Source organism: Eleginops maclovinus, chromosome 11, assembly GCF_036324505.1.
Source record: "Eleginops maclovinus isolate JMC-PN-2008 ecotype Puerto Natales chromosome 11, JC_Emac_rtc_rv5, whole genome shotgun sequence".
Taxonomy (NCBI): Eukaryota; Metazoa; Chordata; class Actinopteri; order Perciformes; family Eleginopidae; genus Eleginops; species Eleginops maclovinus.
Window position 1 is genome coordinate 10,871,979 of NC_086359.1, and position 18,764 is coordinate 10,890,742.

Here is an 18,764-nt window from a genome sequence, read left to right on the forward strand (position 1 = left end):
TCCTCAGATGTAAGAAAAGGCATTTATTATTAAATCAGGTTAGGACAGAAAGGACTAAAATACAATACAAGTATTTATTAATGCATTAATGTCAATGTAGCATTTAGTAAAGTTGGGGATTGTTTAAGCTAATTTATATACTGCGGGGTATATTAACCTATACCTATATTGGTTTAGGCCTATCTATATTCTGTATTATAAATCCATACCTGTAGAGCAGCTAGTAACTACATCAGTAAAAAACAAAATTAGGGGAGTAAAAGTAAAAAATTGTAGTGAAGTAAAAGTACCTTAACATGAAAATACTCAAGCAAAGCACAAGTACTTCAAAATTGTACTTAAGTACAGTACTTTTTATGTACTTAGTAACATTCCGCCACTGAAAATTAATGTCACAGTTTCTTCAGATGCTGAAAGGCATTTTCATTTTTTTATTAAATCAGGTTATGACAGAAAGGACTACAATACAACCTGGTTACAAAATGTCAAACCACATTGAACATTTGCTATCAAAGCTATTAAGATAGGAAACATTCAACTTTTTGGGAATATAACACACAAATGATAATACAAAATCTACTTTAGCTTGAAAATAAGGGCATTCCCCCCCAAAGGAAACTGAAGGCATAAGGCATAGCTTTGCTCCCCATTTCTTACTATGGTTGTGTCCCAAAGAAGGACATGTCTATCAAAAAGTAACTAAAGTTGGGATTACATGATGATTTAAGCAATTATGGTCATTTTATATTTATGCAAACACTACATATGTACAAAAGGTTACACATATATCAATACAAATCAAAACCATTTTGCTAAACCTGATTAAGGCAAGAGATGGAAATGAGATATTTAGAAATAATATCTCAAGTGATGTAACTTTTTTAGATCATACTGTAAGTGCCCTGATCATTCAGTAATTTTATTGAGGGTTTCTTTATGCTTCATTGAGGTTACATTCATTATATCATCCTAGTGAAGCTGGGTTTTTAGATTGATGACAAGACATGATGAAACTCAGTTATGTAAAAAAAATTGTCTTTCAAAATACTTTTGTGTAAGGAGCAACTAATAAGTGCAAAGAACCTTTTTGTTTTTAAACATCCATGCTTAAATCAGCGGTTGAAAGGTATGAGAGGAAGTGGAAGTTTAAATATCCTTTTTTCTGATTTAGAATTGAAACTTCAATCTGATCTCCTGGTGCGGAATATATAGACCACTGATAGAAAAAGAGAAAACTTTGCAGTACAGAAAACATTGGTACATCAAAGTAGTAATCTGCCACTTAGTTACTTGAGTGATTTCATTTTTGTATGTATGTCCCTACTGCATCAGGTTTTTGGTATTCTTAAACATGTATCATTTTAATTAGACAAATTGATTGTAAGGGCCTCAAACATATCTCTGTTCTTAAGGGGAATCAAATATCATTTATCCATTTTGAGGAGAGATGTCAGTAAAATACATTCTGGATTATAACGTTTTCAGAACCTGACTGACATGCCTCCTAAACAGAAACTTGCCTCTCCTCCTCAGGTGAGACTGTGGAGGTGGAAGAGGAGCAGGGAGTTGGCAGGTCGGATTCGTTCACAGGGATGGAGACGGAGCAGTCGGTTTGGTCGGTGGTGCCGGAGCAGGTGGAGCAGTCAGAGCAGGTGGAGCTGTCAGACTCAGGGACATGGCAGTACTCTCGGACAACACAGGGACGCTCATTGTAGTTAAAATTCCCTTTCAGACCCTTGGGAAACTGAAACCACTCCTTTAAACATGAACAAAAACATTTTGAAAAACGTTTGACTTTATTTTACTGTCATCTATGTCTGGTACATTTCCTTCAAAGACTGCAGTACTTTGCATCTGTTTTATTACCTGCTGTATGAAAAAAAATAGGTTTCAGTAAAAATATGTTTTGGCAGCAGAGAGCTCTGGATGCTACTAACCTCGATGTTATGAAGTTTTGAGGATGGCTTGGGAACAACAGGGATGATTCTGATTCTGATTCTGTTTAGAAGGGAGACACATTGTTATCAGATGATCATATCAACTACAGCTATTCTACATAACTACATAACATTCCGAAATGTGATTTTCCCACCGTCTCCCTGTACTGTTGCTTTTCAGCTCAAAATTGTCCTTCAAAAAATCAATATATCCGCCCATGTTGTTTGATGTTTGAACTGGCTTACTATGGCCACCAGCTCTAACCACTGAGCTATCCAGTGGCCCAATCTTTACACATGTTGTAAAAATGTTGACATTTTATCATTAAAATACTCACATTAGATAACAGTTCAGGTTAACATTGTTGATAATAACCACAATGAATGACTCGCCTTTCATGGTGTAGCAACATCATAACCAGTAGGATGAGGAGGAAAGCTCCCAGCCCATACAGCACTGAAGACCACACAGGCATTGAGCTGTTCATGTCTGTCAGTGTGAGAGAGAGAGGAAGGTTTTAGTTGTTTCATTATACTGCACCTTTACTCTGTTGTTTACCTGCAGAGCAACAGTTTACCCGGGATGTTGTTAGAGCCCCAGAACTCAGGCTCACTCCAGTCGCTCCAGAAAGAGTTTTGACTTCCTCCACAGTAGTAATCCAATTTGCTTCTCACCTGTACCTCATACAAGGCACTGGAGGGCAAATTGATGCAGTAATTCTGAATCTCAGCCCTAACTGGATATGTCTGTGGACACAATGATGGAGTTGATAAAGGAGATGGGTGCGAATTGAAGACATAAAAGATTATGGAACAATGGATGTTTCTTTTAAATACGCCTACCGCCCACGCCTTGTTGTTGATCCTGTAGCGCACTTCACTCTCCACACAATGAGAAATCTGGGTCCAGTTGAGCCACAGGTTAGAGTCCAATCCATACTGGACAGTCACGTTGGTGGGTGGATTAAACTTGACTGAACACAACACAGACCATTCAATGATACAGCATAAGCAATATGGTGACAAGGTAATGGACCAAATATATTAATCCAATATTTCATGATTTCTTTTCTTATTTTATGTAAAAAATACTGGATTTTCTCTAAAAAAAAAAAAAAAGTGTCTCCTAGGGATGAACCCCAGTAAATACGCTTACCTTTCTCTTTGAGATAATGTTTCTTTTCATAACTTTGGTTTCCATGTACCAGTTTGGTGTAAAAGTTGTTGAACCTATCACCACTATTCAAATAGGGCACTTTGCATCCAGTGTTTATGTTGTTCTCTGACAGATAGCTGGGGCAGTCACTGGCTGTTTTACCTTCGAACCTGTAGAGAAATCACTATTTATACATTGACATAAAAAGACTTAAGACTAAACCTAGTTTACAATCTTTTTTTCAGAGCGACATTTTGAATTGACATCAAATGAATACATTAATAACATATAAGTATCGGTTAAATAATTGGCTGAAATGGATACAAAAAAAACCTATACTGGAGCATTTGTTGGTAGGTAAGGTACATTGGGGAAATCATTATGAAAATTAAGCTCTACACTGACAATTGCAGAGCATGATCTTTCATGTAAATCAGTATGCACTCCAGATAAATGCCACCAAGTAAATAAAAGTCGCTTAACAGCAGATAATGAAAACATTATATTTTTAATCTTTCATGTTAGTCCAAGATTTCTCTCTTTAGAGGTAGATACATTGAGATGACATTAAAAAAAAGGTGTTTGAGTCACTGTCAGTAATTACGCACCTGCTGGAGAAGGTGTAATTGACCTCTGGAATCCCATTCTTATTCCAGGTACAGTAAATATATTCCAGATGCTTCACATAACAATCAACATCTGTCAGAGAAACAAGAAGGTTGAGATTAGTAGAACATGATTAATGAAGACAATAAAGCATAACACAGCAGGGTTACAGTTGACGTATGCAAAGGGTAATAGACTAAAAGCTGTACACACCCCCCCACACACACACAAACATACAATGAGGAAATGGCAACACAAAGCGTCATAGGGACTTTACAAATAATATGCATTATCAAGGAAGTAAGGCTTTTACTGTTAACCATCAGGCTGTTGATTACATTCGGTTAAAGAAGTTGATTATTTTAATATTATTCAAATCTAATCATATTTCAAGTCAGTTGTTCCGTCCTTGACTTTTTAATCTTGGTTTTAAAGTTTAAAAGTTATTTAAAAAATACAAAAAATGACTCATGACGAAGAATTCTTCCGTTTCTATGTTTTATTAACCAATACATCATAAATAAAAATGAATGGACAAGAAAAGTAGCTTCACTTCATGATAGTTGGGGGAAGGCCAATATTAGATCTGATAAGAGCCCTGATAAAACTGCTTAGACTCACTCAAATCGGGTTAAAACTGTTATAATTTACATCACAATTCACCTTAAAATGTAAAATATTAATTTATAATGTTCTTACCAGGCGGTTCTTTAGCAAGTACATATCCCATCAGACAGAGAAACAGAAGCAGTGTGGTCGCCATCGTGTCAGTCTGAAAGAGGATGTTGTTAGCGTCTGCGCAGATATACTTCTACATCTCAGTTTCGATGTGTGAACATTTTATTTCTGTGTCTGCTGTTTCCGGTGGATATTATGGTTAGGTACACTATCCAGATATACCTGTAGTTAGGCCTTCTGCTGTAAGGCTGTATTTATTTAATATACGTACACAATTTTTAAAACATGCTTTAACTCCTAGAGTGAAACTACACACTATTATTTGTTCATGATACCCCTTTTTTCACAGTTTCGTTATTTGTTTGTTAACTAAGTGTGCTATTTTAAATAGTTAAAAAAGAAGTGTATAGTGCATTTGAGCTACTACTGAAGTAAAGAAAACACCAGCGCATTGACATTTACATTTTTGTTTTTTTAAGGTCTACATGATATCTCCCTTGCTGTCAAAATGCAAATGCATGGAGTTTGCTAAAGAAATGTTATAAAAAAACACAATTGCATTCAAAGAACACAGCCTCATAAAACTAGAACATTTATAAAATGTGTCATTTCTTTAGGTAATTGTTAAAAATGTCCTGAGCTCTTCTGACAAGGTTGGATGAAGACATGGGTTATCCTCGGATAGTTTTTGTCCCACAGTTCATAATTATGCTAAATATGTGTTACATAGGACAATGTAAATGATTAATGGTTTTTTTTCTGCTGTCAAAATACCCATGCAATTTTTTTTAGCCGTGAAACATCCATACTTTTTGGCAAAATAAAGACAAAGTAAAGAAAAAGCCAAATCCATGTCATGCATTTGTGATGTATGTCAGGTGCTGTAGTTTTCTGTTTTAGTATCTGAACAAGCATGTCTCATGTATGTTATTTTATGACAGAATCTAATCAAATCAAAATGTATTACCATGACTGACTTTTAAAGAGGAATAAGAGCTAAAACATACTTTGTGCATGACAGGGTCAGGTGTTATCAGATATGTGACAACATCCTAAAATGTTGAGTTTTGTGGGTTTCCTGTCAGAGGAAACTGTTATAGAAAAGTTTTTTGAAAAAGTATACTTTCATCTGAGTGTGTGCACAACAAGCAGACACATTATTAAATCTTATTTATCTAGAAAAATACACATTTACTACCTATATCTCAATAACCTGTATAACATGCACTGCACTTCTTATACTAAATCATTTTGTAATGGTGCAGGAAGACTCTCATCAGGTTATTAAAATTAACAGAAAATTGTGAATTAGTTCATCCTGTCAAAATTCATGAAATTAAAAACCAAATTAAAAGGATAGTTTTTCAATTTACTTCAAAAAATTCCAATGGAGTTTGCTTTTCTAAGATCCAATGGGAGTCTGTTCCATGGTTTGGGGCCATAAAACAGAAAGCAGCTTCTTGTAAAATACTCTAGGCACTTCTCAAATACAGATATTGGAGGATCTGATTGTCCTTGTATAGGTTTGTAAAATAAAAGGCAATCACTGATATAAGTAGGGGCCATGTTATATAAAGCCTTGTAAATCATTAAAAGCACTTTAAAATTCATTCTGAAAGACACCGGTAACCAGTGCAATGATGCCAGTACAGGGGAAATGTGATCCCTTTGTTTTGTGTTCGTTAAAATAGTGTTGCAGCAGTCCAAGCGACTAGTAATTAAAGCATGTATTAATTTATAATGTTCTTTCCAGGCGGTTCTTTGGCAAGCACATGTCCCATCAGACAGAGAAATAGAAGCAGTGTGGTCGCCATCGTGTCAGTCTGAAAGAGGATGTTGTCAGCATCTGCGCAGATATACTTCTACCTCCAGTTTCGATGTGTGAACATTTTATTTCTGTGTCTGCTGTTTCTGATCTAACTGTGTGGGTTAGGTTACATATCAAGATATGCCTGTAGTTAGGCCTTCTGCTGTATGGCTATAATTTAAACATGGATCTATACATCCACCATTTGTAAACATGTTTTAACTCCTAGAGTGAAACTACACACTTTTATTTGGTCATGATTCCTAATAAAGTATTTTCAACAATTTCAGTATCAGTTTAGTAATTATGTTATTATTGTGACATTTTTAGAAAAGTCTTCTGACTTTCAAAAAAAAAAATCGTAACCAATCTGGTTTGGTTCCCTGTCAAAGAAAACTGTTACAGAAATGTGTTCTGAGAAAGTATACCTATTACCAATAATTGCTGTGTGAACTATTTGTGCAAAGAGAACATGACCTGCGATATAGCCAGCTACAAGTATTGCTATTAGAAGGACTATCTATGCAATCGAGAACAAGTAATCAACCCCAAAATCTGTGACCAGCTTCTAACTAAATTTGATATGTGACGTCTCAGCAACAATCAGCTCACCACAGCTCATTTCCTGAGAATTGGACAGGGTTTTGAAGATGGTGTATCAGTGGTGAAACACGACATTGTTCATGAAGTACTAACAAATATTCAGATATATAGACATACTTTTGAAGTACTTTCAGAACAATAACTACCAATGCAATAATTGATATTGAATGAAAGGTAATCGTGGTGCTTGTATGATGGTGCATATACTTCTGTGTCTGCAGCTGTGAGTCAAGACCATCACAGCTGTATCCAAATTATTAGCCCAGAATTAAAAATACAATTCAAAGACCAAGTGGGTGAATAATAGAGAAGCATTAAAAAACACAACAAAGAAGAAGCTGTGGAGAACAATATACTTAATTTCAGATTGTGACGATGATAAACACATTTCCTTACTGCACCCTTTAGGTGTAAACGTACAAAAAATAATAAAGGACACCAGTTATTTTTTTCTACGTTGATTGTCATTATCATGGTACTGACATTTCTTGCAGGCTATGATAATACCGGTTATACTATTAACCATATTGAACATTTAAAATGGCGGTTTGTCAATTTGTTTGTTTGGTTCGTTGTAATGTATGTCATATTACAATATTGGGGCATGATAACCGTCTACCTTCACACACCATGTGAGGTCGCTGTTATTCTCAGGACTGATTCTGGTCATACGCGGACTTTTATTTTGAAGGACCGGAAGTTCCAGTGTTTTGATAACGGTTGCGGAAGAAGCTGTCATTTCGTGGTTATTATCCTGATATTATCTCGTCTAAGCAGTATTTCCCATCAAACTGATACTAATTGAACGACAGATGTGACTGTTTTCACAGAGCTTCACAATGGGATTTACACCGGGACTCTTTCTTGGTGTTAAACCGTCGAAAACGCTTGTGTTTCTGCCTTTTTTGTTGACATTATTGCTCGTTGGGAGCCAAGGCGATAATAATGCGATGGACAACGTCGCAACCGAGAGGCTGGCTGAGGAAAGCCACCGACAAGATAGTGCCAATCTACTTATATTCATAATGCTCTTAACACTCACCATCTTAACTATATGGCTGTTCAAACACCGGCGATTCAGGTTCCTGCATGAAACAGGACTAGCCATGATCTATGGTAAGAGCACTGACGATGAAGCCTTTACGGTGGTGTAAAGTAACTAAGTACATTTACTCAAGTACTGAACTCAATTACACAGTTGAGATACCTGTTCTTTACAGGAGCATTACTTTGTACTTCTAATTCACAGCAATTTAGAGGTAAATAAATAGCTTTAGTTAGTTTGCAGATTTGGATTAATAATGTGATATATAATCAACACATAAATAACACTTTAGCTACACCTGGACTTGCATTCACAAGCTACCCTGCATCATACAAACCCACTAAAACTGGCGGCACATTTACTAGCTTTGATAAAAACTTTAATGCATCAATAATTATAATAAAAATATATGCAGGACTTTTACTTGTAACTTGTTTACTTGTATTGCTACACTCTGGTACTTAGATGCCTATCAGTTAATTTAGCACCAATGCTAGCCGGCTATGATGGTGTTAGCTCTTCCAACTTAACCAGTAAGCTAATATGACAGCCTTTTCTCAGGTTTCAAGCTGCAAGGGGAGGCTCCTTTTGATATGTGATATACCATTGTTAGTAGGGCGTTCTTATTCAAAAGTATTATTATTTATCCACCATTTATAAATCTGCAAAGTAACTAAAGGTACTTAATACATTTAGTGGAGTAAACGTCCCTCAAAATTGTACTTAAGTAGAGTACTCGAGTACATGGACTTACTTTACACAACTGGGTTTCACGGTACAAAGCGAGGCTCCCTTGTGACATGTGATTTTAGCTACCATTATTAGTAGGGCGTTCGTATTCAAAAGTTATATTATTTATCCATTATGATATGCACTGTCAATAGAGCCCTTACTATCAATAATAGTAAGGGCTCTTATCATTAACTAAAGATACCTTCTCTGCTTTTCCCCCACCCCATCTCTCCTCCCTCCTGAAGGCCTGTTGGTGGGTGTGATCCTGCGCTTTGGAGTCCATGTCCCCGCAAGCATGAGTGATGTGATCCTCAACTGCGCTGTCAACGCCAGTCCCGCTACACTGCTGGTCAACGTCAGTGGGCGATTCTACGAGTACACGCTAAAGGGGGAAGTCAGCCGGGGCAAAGGTCACCAAGTACAGGACGACGAGATGCTGAGAAAGGCAAGGGGATGAACACATGAGTGGTGCAAGTCGAGCTTGTTGTTGGTGTGCCGCTCTCAAATGAAATTACCAGTTGGTGGTTGCGAAATGGCAGAAGTATATGTTTTATAGTGTAATCAACAACCTTGATATATCCAACATAATCAACAATACAAATGGAATATTACATTATGTTAATTTATTTCTGTTTAAATATAAAGTACAAGCAGATACTGTATCATCGGTGAGGTTCAAACATAGGGAATTATTTAAAATGAGTGTATAACCTGTTATAACTTACCACTGTCTTCAGGTGACCTTTGACCCAGAAGTCTTTTTCAACATTTTGCTGCCTCCCATTATCTTCCATGCTGGTTACAGTCTCAAAAGGGTAAGAGGGTTTGAATGACTTAGCATGTAAATTAAGGATCCAGATTTTTCAAAGTCAAGTTTTAAACATGCTAAACTACTATTTCATGATTATTCTGATATTCTTTTGTCCGTATTGCCACAGCCTGAATTCTAGTCCTAGAAAGCCTATGTTTCAATAAATCTGTGTCCTTGTCTGTCTCAGAGACATTTCTTCAGAAACATCGGCTCCATCCTGGCCTATGCTTTCATTGGAACAGTTATCTCCTGCTTTGTCATTGGGTAAGTTATTTGTTTATCTCTGATGTACATTAGGGCTGAACAATTGACACTGCAATGCACTTTAATGGAAGCCACTAGTAAAGTAATGTATACAAATAAGTTTCCATGCCCTCCAACTGCTGGGTTTATACCGAATCGCAATATTATAAAAGAAACACAAAATTAAGATTATTTTCACATACAGTATCCTTCATCCCTACTACTTTCAGACTTAAATACTGTACGCACGCTGTTGTACAAATCTTTCTCTGTTCACAGGCTGATCATGTATGGCATAGTGTCCTTCATGAAAGTTGTGGGCCAGCTTGGAGGAGATTTTTTTTTTACCGACTGCCTCCTGTTTGGGGCCATCGTTTCAGCAACAGACCCAGGTAATTAGTGCCATGTTAGTTAGGTAGTGATTCAAACACTGTACTAAGAATGTAATTTCATAAAACAGTGCGACATTTTATCGCTTTTTTTCTGCACTCCTGTCCTCTTGCTGTGCTGTATTCACTTGTCTTTGAGTGTCTTTTTCTCCTCTGTGTCTCAGTGACAGTGCTGGCTATCTTCAATGAGCTAAAAGTAGATGTGGACCTGTATGCTTTACTCTTTGGGGAGAGTGTCCTCAATGATGCTGTGGCCATCGTCCTCTCTTCGTAAGCACCAATTAATTAACACCCTTCAGATATGAACCCTGACAGCCAACACAGCAACACTTTATGTCCACTTCTATTACATCAAAGCACCAGTAGTTTCATTTTAAAGGATAGGTTGACATTTTTGCAAGTCTATCTCGAGACACTATATACATTTCAAGAGTTATTAGTGGCCTTCTCCCCAGTTCATTCTCTACTACCTAACTTGCTAGTAGTGATCGCGGATAACATCAACAGCTATTTTTGTGCAAATGTGTCCTAGGTGCAGTTAAAAGTATTGTGATGTTCCAACAGTCTGATGTGATTAATCAAAGCGGTCTTTTTGCAAAGTTGCTACTTTGTGATGCTAAATTTAGTGCAGTGAAAAGAAAACCCATCCCAGAAAAAAGAAGCTAGCACCAGTTCAAAGAGAAGCTAAACACCGCCATACATGCTCTCTTGAACAGAGCTTAGTGGTTGTGTCGGTTGCTTTCTCACGGTGCAAAAAGGTAAGGGAAAGACCCTGTGTTGTTGGCAAAAGAGCCGAGTACTGTCAAAAGTAATTTACTCTTCCGGTTGTCAGCCGTGCCGTCAATTATACCATGCGGAAACGTTTTCTGTTGCCATTGGATTATACAGGAATGTTTTTTATGGCCACTATATACAAGAGTAATAAATGGTCATAGAAATGTTTGTAATTCTTTTAGAGACTTGACCGAAATGTGAACCTATCCTTCATTTTCTAGCTGTGTTACTGCCCTGCACTGTAATGACGCTAACTGTGTCACAGCGTTTTGTGTTGTACATTGCACATGACTGGACACTAATCATACTAACATCAGTCCCTGTCGTTCCACTGCTTGCCTTCCTTCATTCCATCCGTGTCGTTCATCGCCTACCTGTACGTATGTATGCAGAGTTCTCCTCAGCTTGGACAGGCAGAGTAGGCATGGGGCCGTGGCGGTGCGCTCAGACAATGACTCTGTCTGGCCACAGGGGGCTGATCAATGGCTGGAAGAAAACCAGACATTAACTCTTCGGTGGGTGGGGGGCTGTTTATGTAGTTGTCCTGGAAGAGTTATAGTTCTAGTGCCTTATTATCATAACTAAGACAATGTGATGTAGATCTTTGACTAAGTAGAATGTGGCTTTCATTTTAGGATTATTGCTATGCTCCCCTGCTTCCCTTTCATATCCAATCCTTGCATAATTTTTCAGTTTTGTCTGTGCTGTATAGACCCTCCTTTTTAATTACATTTCCGGTAATTTCGTGTGTTAAAGGTTTATTACTCCTGGCTCTTAGTGCTTTTGATTTGGTTTGTTGATCTTGAGATAATTTTGGCACTACTACTCATAAAAGGGTAGCACCAAATGATCTGTTTTTTGTACTTATTGATACTCTATATTGGTTATCAATGGAATGGTGTCCAGACATGCAGCACGATCCGACAATAATTAAGCATGCAAGACCCCAACTTCCTCCCTTTTTATGTCTGTAAAACCCAACTCCAGTCCAAGTGTGTGAAGCTTTGTTTTGTTTTGTTATGTTGAAACCAAAATCCTCTAAAATGAACACATCAGAAAAACAGCAGGCTTGTGGTTTCAGCCGTTATTGGATTCTGGGTTCCTGCAGATTTGATTTCATCCCTTACTTCATCTTGAGTTCATCTGTGTGTTTCTCTATAAGAGCATGTGAGTAATATTTGACCAGATCCCCTTTTGGGATTCTTAAGAAGCGCCTATTTCCCTTTTCTATGTAAATGTTTTTACTCTCTATCTGCCCTCCAGCTCTATTGTGGCGTATCAGCCTGCTGGAGACAACAGCCACAGCTTTGAGGGCATGGCCATGTTGAAATCCTTCGGCGTCTTCCTGGGCGTCTTTAGCGGATCCTTTGCTCTTGGGGTGGCCACCGGATTTATGACCGCTCTCATATCCTTTCACTTGCAGCCTGAACATTTATATTTACTGGTATGGATAAGCAGCTACAGAATAAAACTACAGCAGGCATCACTAACTGGAAGACCAAAATCTGAAAATGTGACCAATTTTTATCAATATATTCCACGGTTGTTTTTTTATTCTTACGGTTCTTTCATGTGTTGTTTTACCTGCAATGTCGATTTTTATATTGCAAGGACTGATTTATATTAAAAATAGCTGTTGTTTTCAATACAACTTCAGTGTGTCTGAATGTTGAAAGTATCCTACACTTAAGATTGACAATATGTTGAAATTATATGTTGTATGTGTGATTTTATTGGACGGGGAACCCAGTTAAGACTTTATGAGATTTGGACATTGCTCGAAGGAAATGTAAGTAACTGGACCTCATTCAATTTAAATTGAATAAACTACAGAGATAAAGAGTTTTATTTTAACTCATTAAGTTCCTGCTGGTTAGCTTCAAGTTTTATCCATCTTAGAACAAGAAATATGTGAGTGTGCCCCTATATGAGTAACCTGAATTGTTTATTTGCACGATAGGATAAAACTGTTCATACAAACAATGTCTTTATTACCTTATTTCCATTTTTATACAGCAGGGCCATTTTGGATGTGCCCCCTCTTGTTTTGCTCCTTGACTTTGAGTTTTGGTCACGTGACCAAGTTCACTAAGTTGCGAGACTTCCCCTTGCTGGAGACGGCTCTCTTCTTCCTCATGTCCTGGAGCACCTTCCTGTTGGCTGAGGCCTGCGGGTTCACAGGTACACCTGCACACCGCAGCACACATGCAATTTAAAATGTGTCACATTTTGTTCATAAGCCTTGGACTAAGTTACAGTCTTAATTTAGTCACAAATGAACCTCTATCACATATTGAAAGTGACCTTTTCATCCAGTTCCCATAAGCTTAAAACATTTTTTGTTCCTCTAAGGAAGTTCCAAATGTCAATTAAAAACAATGACGCCATGAGTAGTACAGAAATGAAACACCTGGTAAAATACAATCCTTAAACAAACTGAAACACACCTTCAAACCACATGATGATCAAAGATAGGGGTGATGTTTGTTTATCACAGTGTGATGGAAACACTCTTTTTAACCACTGATATCAGCCAAGGACGTTTACTGCACCCTTTTTTACATTACAGTTTAGTTTCAGTCTTTTTAAGAAACGTCCATTACATTTCACCACTGTGTTTGCCATCAGATGTATATTTGAATGTTCTTAGAAACTCATTTATGCCACAAATCATGAACTTAATGCTGTTTTTCTCTTGTCCTGTAAAGTATAATTTAATATTTTGGATTGATACTGAAGCGAGACCATTGTATGTTTGTTGTTCATCAGGCGTCGTGGCTGTGCTGTTCTGTGGGATCACTCAGGCTCACTACACCTTCAACAATCTCTCCCCTGACTCTCAGGACAGGACCAAACAGGTGATGTTCAACCACATGTCACTTTCACTCATTTTATTTAGATACAAATCCTACCTGAGTACTAGTTACTTCAGTTTTTTCCCTTACATCCAAAATAATATGAATGCAATGTGAATTTTTCTGTTTCAGCTTTTCTGTATTTCCTTTGACATGGTTAAAATGTTGGCTTGTCTCTTCCCCGTCAGTTGTTTGAGCTGCTGAACTTCCTGGCAGAGAACTTCATCTTCTCCTACATGGGCCTGACTCTGTTCTCCTTCCAGTCACACGTCTTTAACCCTATGTTCATCATCGGAGCCTTTGTATCCTTTACTCTGCTGTCCTCAGATGATTGGTTATTTAGCCAAATGCGTGTTACATATAACCACTGTTTGGCTCCCAAAACTATTGCTCCCATTGCTGAGATAATTCAGGGTTTTAGGAAGCCCAGGGACAGCAGCAACATTTAAAAGATAGATTAGTCATTGCTGACATAGAATTTCCGTAATGTCGTCTACCCAACAGTATTTTCCATCTCAGCCTGCTGTGCTGTATTACTTTACAGTGTGTTGTGTCCTTGACCTTCCTGCGTTGTGTAGGTTGCTGTGTTTCTGGGCAGGGCAGCAAACATCTACCCTTTGTCCTTCCTGCTCAACTTGGGCCGCAAGAACAAGATCAAATCCAACTTCCAGCACGTCATGATGTTTGCAGGTAAGGAGCCAGAAAAGTAATGTCACTGTTGTCAGTTCCCAGCTCTCTAATGAGTCAATTTAAACTTCTTCACGCTTAGTCCAAAAGGAATAAACTGCTTACCCTAGATACAGTAATGATGAATAACAGCCCCTACGTAGGCTGACATTTACAGTTAAAGTCGCCTCCTTGTCTCTGCACATAATTATTTCTACAAAACCAGACCGGATGGATTGCTAAAAAACACCTGAGTCAGCATACTGTGGAGTATGAGCTTGCTCAAAAAATTTGCAGTGGTTAGGAAGAGAAGCCAAGAACAGCCACATTAATAAACATATTTTCTGGCTTTTCTTAAATTAATGACACTCAAGGTGTCTCCCACGGTCTCTTTGGGTGAAACACACACTGTTTCTCACTCTCACAGTTACTTCTTATCTGTCTCTATCTTTCTCCTCCAGGTCTGCGTGGGGCAATGACCTTTGCTCTCTCAATCCGAGACACAGCGACTTACGCCCGCCAGATGATGTTTTCAACCACCCTGCTAATTGTCTTCTTCACTGTGTGGATCTGTGGAGGAGGCACCATGCCCATGCTGTCTTTCATGAGCATACCGTAAGGCTGTGCATTTGTTTCTATGCTATGTTCTCTCTCGTCCAATACCTCTATCGAATGTTTTTCAGCAAAAGTCAACGCCACAATTTTTTTTTCTTTCAGGGTGGGTGTGGACTCTGATCAAGACAACTCTGTAAGTGATGAGCACAGACTGATACTCCTTTAATTGTATTTTTTATAACTGATACGGCCTCTAATTTAATGTTTTGCCTAACAGAGCTCAGCTGTGTTGGATGGGTCACAAAGGAGCACCAAACATGAGAGTGCCTGGCCTTTCAAGATCTGGTATAACTTTGACCACAAGTATCCTTTGATCCATGGATCATATATATATATATATATATATATATATATATATATATATATATATATATATATATATATTATATATCTATAAAATATCCTGTTTTCAGAAGTGTGGAAACTACATCCAGCTTTAAACACCGGAGGGCGCTCTTTACAAGCTGTAAGCTAGACAACATTAACCTTCCTTTTAGTGTTGTCAAATTATCTGTAAAACTGAAAGTGGGTGTTGTAAATACTGTTAAGAGTCCTTCACAGCTTGTTCTCCAGCTACCTAAAGCCCCTCCTGACCCACAGCGGCCCCCCTCTCTCTTCTACTTTGCCTGCTTGTTGTGGACCGCTGGCACGATGCCTCACCAGCCCTCAGGCCTATGAGGTTTGGACACTCAGCATATTGAACCCAATCAGTCATTTTTTGACCATCTGAAATAGGGCAGGGTAATATATCTTAGCCTTTACACCACAGTAGTTATATATCCACATACTAATAATCAGAAATGTTATGTGAATGCTGTTGTGTTAATATTTCATAAATGACCCAATGGGCAATCCTATATTATCGGCGAAATATGGAGATATTTGGTAAAAAAATCTGAATTTCTGTAAATGAAATGTACCATTTTTCTTTTACATTTTTCTATAAGAACAATAACTACATTCTGAATTCACTAAATCAAGCTAGTGCATGTATCTTAAGATATAATTAGGAATCTTTTGAGGTCATAAACATGGGTGTTGATAATTGGAAGAAGGGGCTCGCATTCAGATTCTGCTTTTGTTTAAAGAAGCGTTTTTTCCAGTTCTCTCCTGCTCCTGTCCCGTAGTATTCTACACTCTTAGTTTCATAATTCTTTTTACCCTCCCACGTTTTCCCATTTTTCACTCACCAGAACGAGTACAGGCTCCACGACGATGACTCTGACTTCATCCTGAACGACGCCAGTGTTAGCTCCATGTATGCCGACGTCACCGTCAGCACGGACGCATCTGGATCCCGCACCACCAGCCGGCCCTCAAGCTCTAGGGGGGGCCGGCAGGCTGAGGGTCTGGATCACGAGCTCGGATTGGCGGAACAGGAAGTGGCGATCAGGGGCACCCGTCTGGTGCTGCCCATGGATGACCCAGTGGAGCCCCCGACCACCGTCACCCTGCCCCCGCCACCCTCACCACCACGCTCCGAACCTCGCAGGCATAGACTGTAAGAGAGCTTACGCTGTCAGGATGCAGTTTGTTGTTTTAAGCATTAAAACAACCAACAAATCTTCTAATTTGATTTTAAAAGAAAAAGCATCTGTAAGTTAATTTGTTTGGATTTTTGATTCAAAAAACAAACTGCTTTTACAGTAAGAGTCACATAAAAGTCGCCATGTTGCTGGGACCACCTCTCTAACGTGAACTTAAAATAGGTTCAGCTTTTTGTGCGCTTGATTCAACTTGCCATTGGGGTGAATACTGTAATCTTGAATGTGAGTGCACTACATGTGAGGTAAGGTACTGTCAATCAAGTGCACCTCAAACCTAAGGGTTACTTAAAATAATGTAGGACGCACATTTGGCTTGCATTAAGGAAAGCTTAAACAATGGGGATGTAGTGTTGGCTCATGCAAGTGCTATTTCTATAATCTATTACAGTCCTCCATCTTTTACCCCTACATTTTTCATATGCAGTTTACCCTTCTGTCCTCTGACTACAGGACCTGTATTTGTCTAGCTTCCCTTCAAGTATTGGTACGATGACCTACCGCATCATTTAGTGCACAGAACTATAAAACTTTACTCTGGTACCAATAATGAGAGAGCATTTTCCTCTGAAGCCACATTATTAATCTTACCCATCCATCCACATCCATGTTTTCCTCCTGCTCAAAGGTCACAGGTGGAGAAGGGTTAAGAACAAGTAGACTAAGACATTAGCATCTGTGATGGAAGCAGTATTAGGAGTTTTTTAAGGAGATTTTAAAACGAACAAATAAGTTCTACAAGATTGAAAGTAGATACATTTCAGCCCCAAAAAACCCAATCAAATATAAACTTCCATTTTAGCACTGCCCGGATCTTCCCTTCTTAGTCAGTCCTTTCACTTATTCATGTTTTTATTGGTACAAACAAATTAGTTATTTATTCAATGATTTATTTTGTTTATTTATTGTTTATTTATTGTTTTTGGGGTGACATTAATGATTATCTTGTCCCGTTTGAAAATAGGGCTGCTTATGGTGAAAGGGTGTTATGCACATTTTCTGAACAGAACACTACACAACTGCACGGTAGATAAGTCTTGAGGCTGGTGGGTCACCATTCGAGGAGTTCGTTCTTTATTGCGTGTGTATGTTATAATATCTCCTTCCTGCTCTGTAGCAGATCCTTTTACTTTATATTTGGAAACTAAAGCTTCCCTGTGTGCATATTTTAAGTGTGTTTGGGGCTAATGTCAGTATGAAATTGTCCAAATCTACTGACGTTGGTGTTAAGGCTTTTGTCTGTTTGTGGGTTATGTCTGGCGTAGTCTTTCTTTAAAAAAGTAACTGCCGTGTCTTGATGACTTTGAGGGCTGGCTGAACTGTTTTGACTTAAAGTGCCTATTCTGAAATTCAATTACCTAATGTAGATTTGTACATATTTTGATTTACTAATGTGCAGTAAGATTATCTTTCTTGTTTTTTTATATGATACAAAAAACCTATATTGTTCAATATTGTATTCCCAGTATAATTAGGCCATTAAGTGACTAATTCACAAAACTAAAACATTTTACTTTTTGTAAATGGGAAACGAGCATCACTAATATTTTCTCAGACGAAATCACTTTTGGAAAATGTATACTTTATGTGGTATTTGAAAATGACACTATTGGGAACTGAATTTCAATGCAACAAGAACCTGGTGACCTCTTTTTATTTTCTAAAAGGTCTAGAAAGAGATACGACTACTTGGGTTGGTGTTCAGTCTTTTCACTCCTTGTTTGGCAACTGATATCCGATACTCTGTTCCCACCTCAGTATGAAATATTTTGCACTGAGGCATCTCCTTTTTTGTTTTGTTTGCTGTTTGGTGACTTTTATGACTGAAGTAGAAACGTATTCCTGCTAAAAATCCCATGTTCAAATGTTTGTTACTGTGTCAAGCTGCACAAGTTGTATTTTTGATCTGTAAGCGTTCCTCTGGTGTTTGACAGATATGGACAAGCGAACAAGCTACCTTTTGATTTTAATTTGTTGTTTAACTGTAATCAAACCATAAATGGGAATTTTGAAGAAACTTCTATAATCATAAAATAACAACTACACCTGAAAATCTGAACATGTCTATGTTTCTGCTGTTTGTAGGACCTTTAACTGACAATTGTATTTGTGAAAAGTACACCTGCAAAAGTTCAATATGTGGATGTTTTAAAATGTGAACTCATGAGGGGTAAATAATCAAAGATGTGTTATATTGTTCCCTGTGTGGTCTTGAAGTTTTAACATCATCTCAGTCAGACATCCTGCAAGTGTACTAGAAAATAAAAAAAATGTTGAAAATGACATGACTTTGCTCTTTCAAA

General features: G+C 37.9%; 2 protein-coding genes across 2 annotated transcripts; one reads left to right on the forward strand and one right to left on the reverse strand.

Annotated features, from left to right (window-relative positions):
* Positions 1-411: 411 nt before the first annotated feature.
* Positions 412-4,507, reverse strand: LOC134871732 (cytokine receptor common subunit gamma-like). Its single transcript, XM_063894573.1, has 8 exons — positions 4,399-4,507; positions 3,702-3,792; positions 3,094-3,263; positions 2,781-2,911; positions 2,516-2,684; positions 2,331-2,427; positions 1,938-1,998; positions 412-1,756 (listed from the first exon to the last, which is right to left on the reverse strand). Exons 1-8 carry the CDS (start codon positions 4,460-4,462, stop codon positions 1,505-1,507), a joined length of 1,035 nt encoding a protein of 344 aa, XP_063750643.1. The 5' UTR covers positions 4,463-4,507; the 3' UTR covers positions 412-1,504.
* A 3,003-nt stretch (positions 4,508-7,510) lies between these two features.
* Positions 7,511-18,744, forward strand: LOC134871731 (sodium/hydrogen exchanger 6-like). The gene is made up of 16 exons (XM_063894572.1): positions 7,511-7,903; positions 8,810-9,009; positions 9,302-9,379; positions 9,563-9,639; positions 9,898-10,010; positions 10,172-10,277; positions 12,045-12,191; positions 12,862-12,962; positions 13,551-13,639; positions 13,825-13,938; positions 14,215-14,326; positions 14,764-14,917; positions 15,020-15,050; positions 15,135-15,220; positions 15,491-15,596; positions 16,111-18,744. Exons 1-16 carry the CDS (start codon positions 7,627-7,629, stop codon positions 16,420-16,422), a joined length of 2,103 nt encoding a protein of 700 aa, XP_063750642.1. The 5' UTR covers positions 7,511-7,626; the 3' UTR covers positions 16,423-18,744.
* Positions 18,745-18,764: the final 20 nt, after the last annotated feature.

What these genes read in the sequence shown, in the direction of transcription:
- LOC134871732 (XM_063894573.1), bottom strand. Translation starts at nt 4,462, where the DNA reads ATGGCGACCACACTGCTTCTGTTTCTCTGTCTGATGGGATATGTACTT. An exon ending in ACATTATCTCAAAGAGAAAG is followed by an intron (nt 2,912 to 3,093) that starts GTAAGCGTATTT and finishes TGTTGTGTTCAG; the next exon opens with TCAAGTTTAATCCACCCACC. An exon ending in GGGCTCTAACAACATCCCGG is followed by an intron (nt 2,428 to 2,515) that starts GTAAACTGTTGC and finishes TCACACTGACAG; the next exon opens with ACATGAACAGCTCAATGCCT.
- LOC134871731 (XM_063894572.1), top strand. Translation starts at nt 7,627, where the DNA reads ATGGGATTTACACCGGGACTCTTTCTTGGTGTTAAACCGTCGAAAACG. An exon ending in CTGGTTACAGTCTCAAAAGG is followed by an intron (nt 9,380 to 9,562) that starts GTAAGAGGGTTT and finishes TGTCTGTCTCAG; the next exon opens with AGACATTTCTTCAGAAACAT. An exon ending in TGAGGCCTGCGGGTTCACAG is followed by an intron (nt 12,963 to 13,550) that starts GTACACCTGCAC and finishes GTTGTTCATCAG; the next exon opens with GCGTCGTGGCTGTGCTGTTC.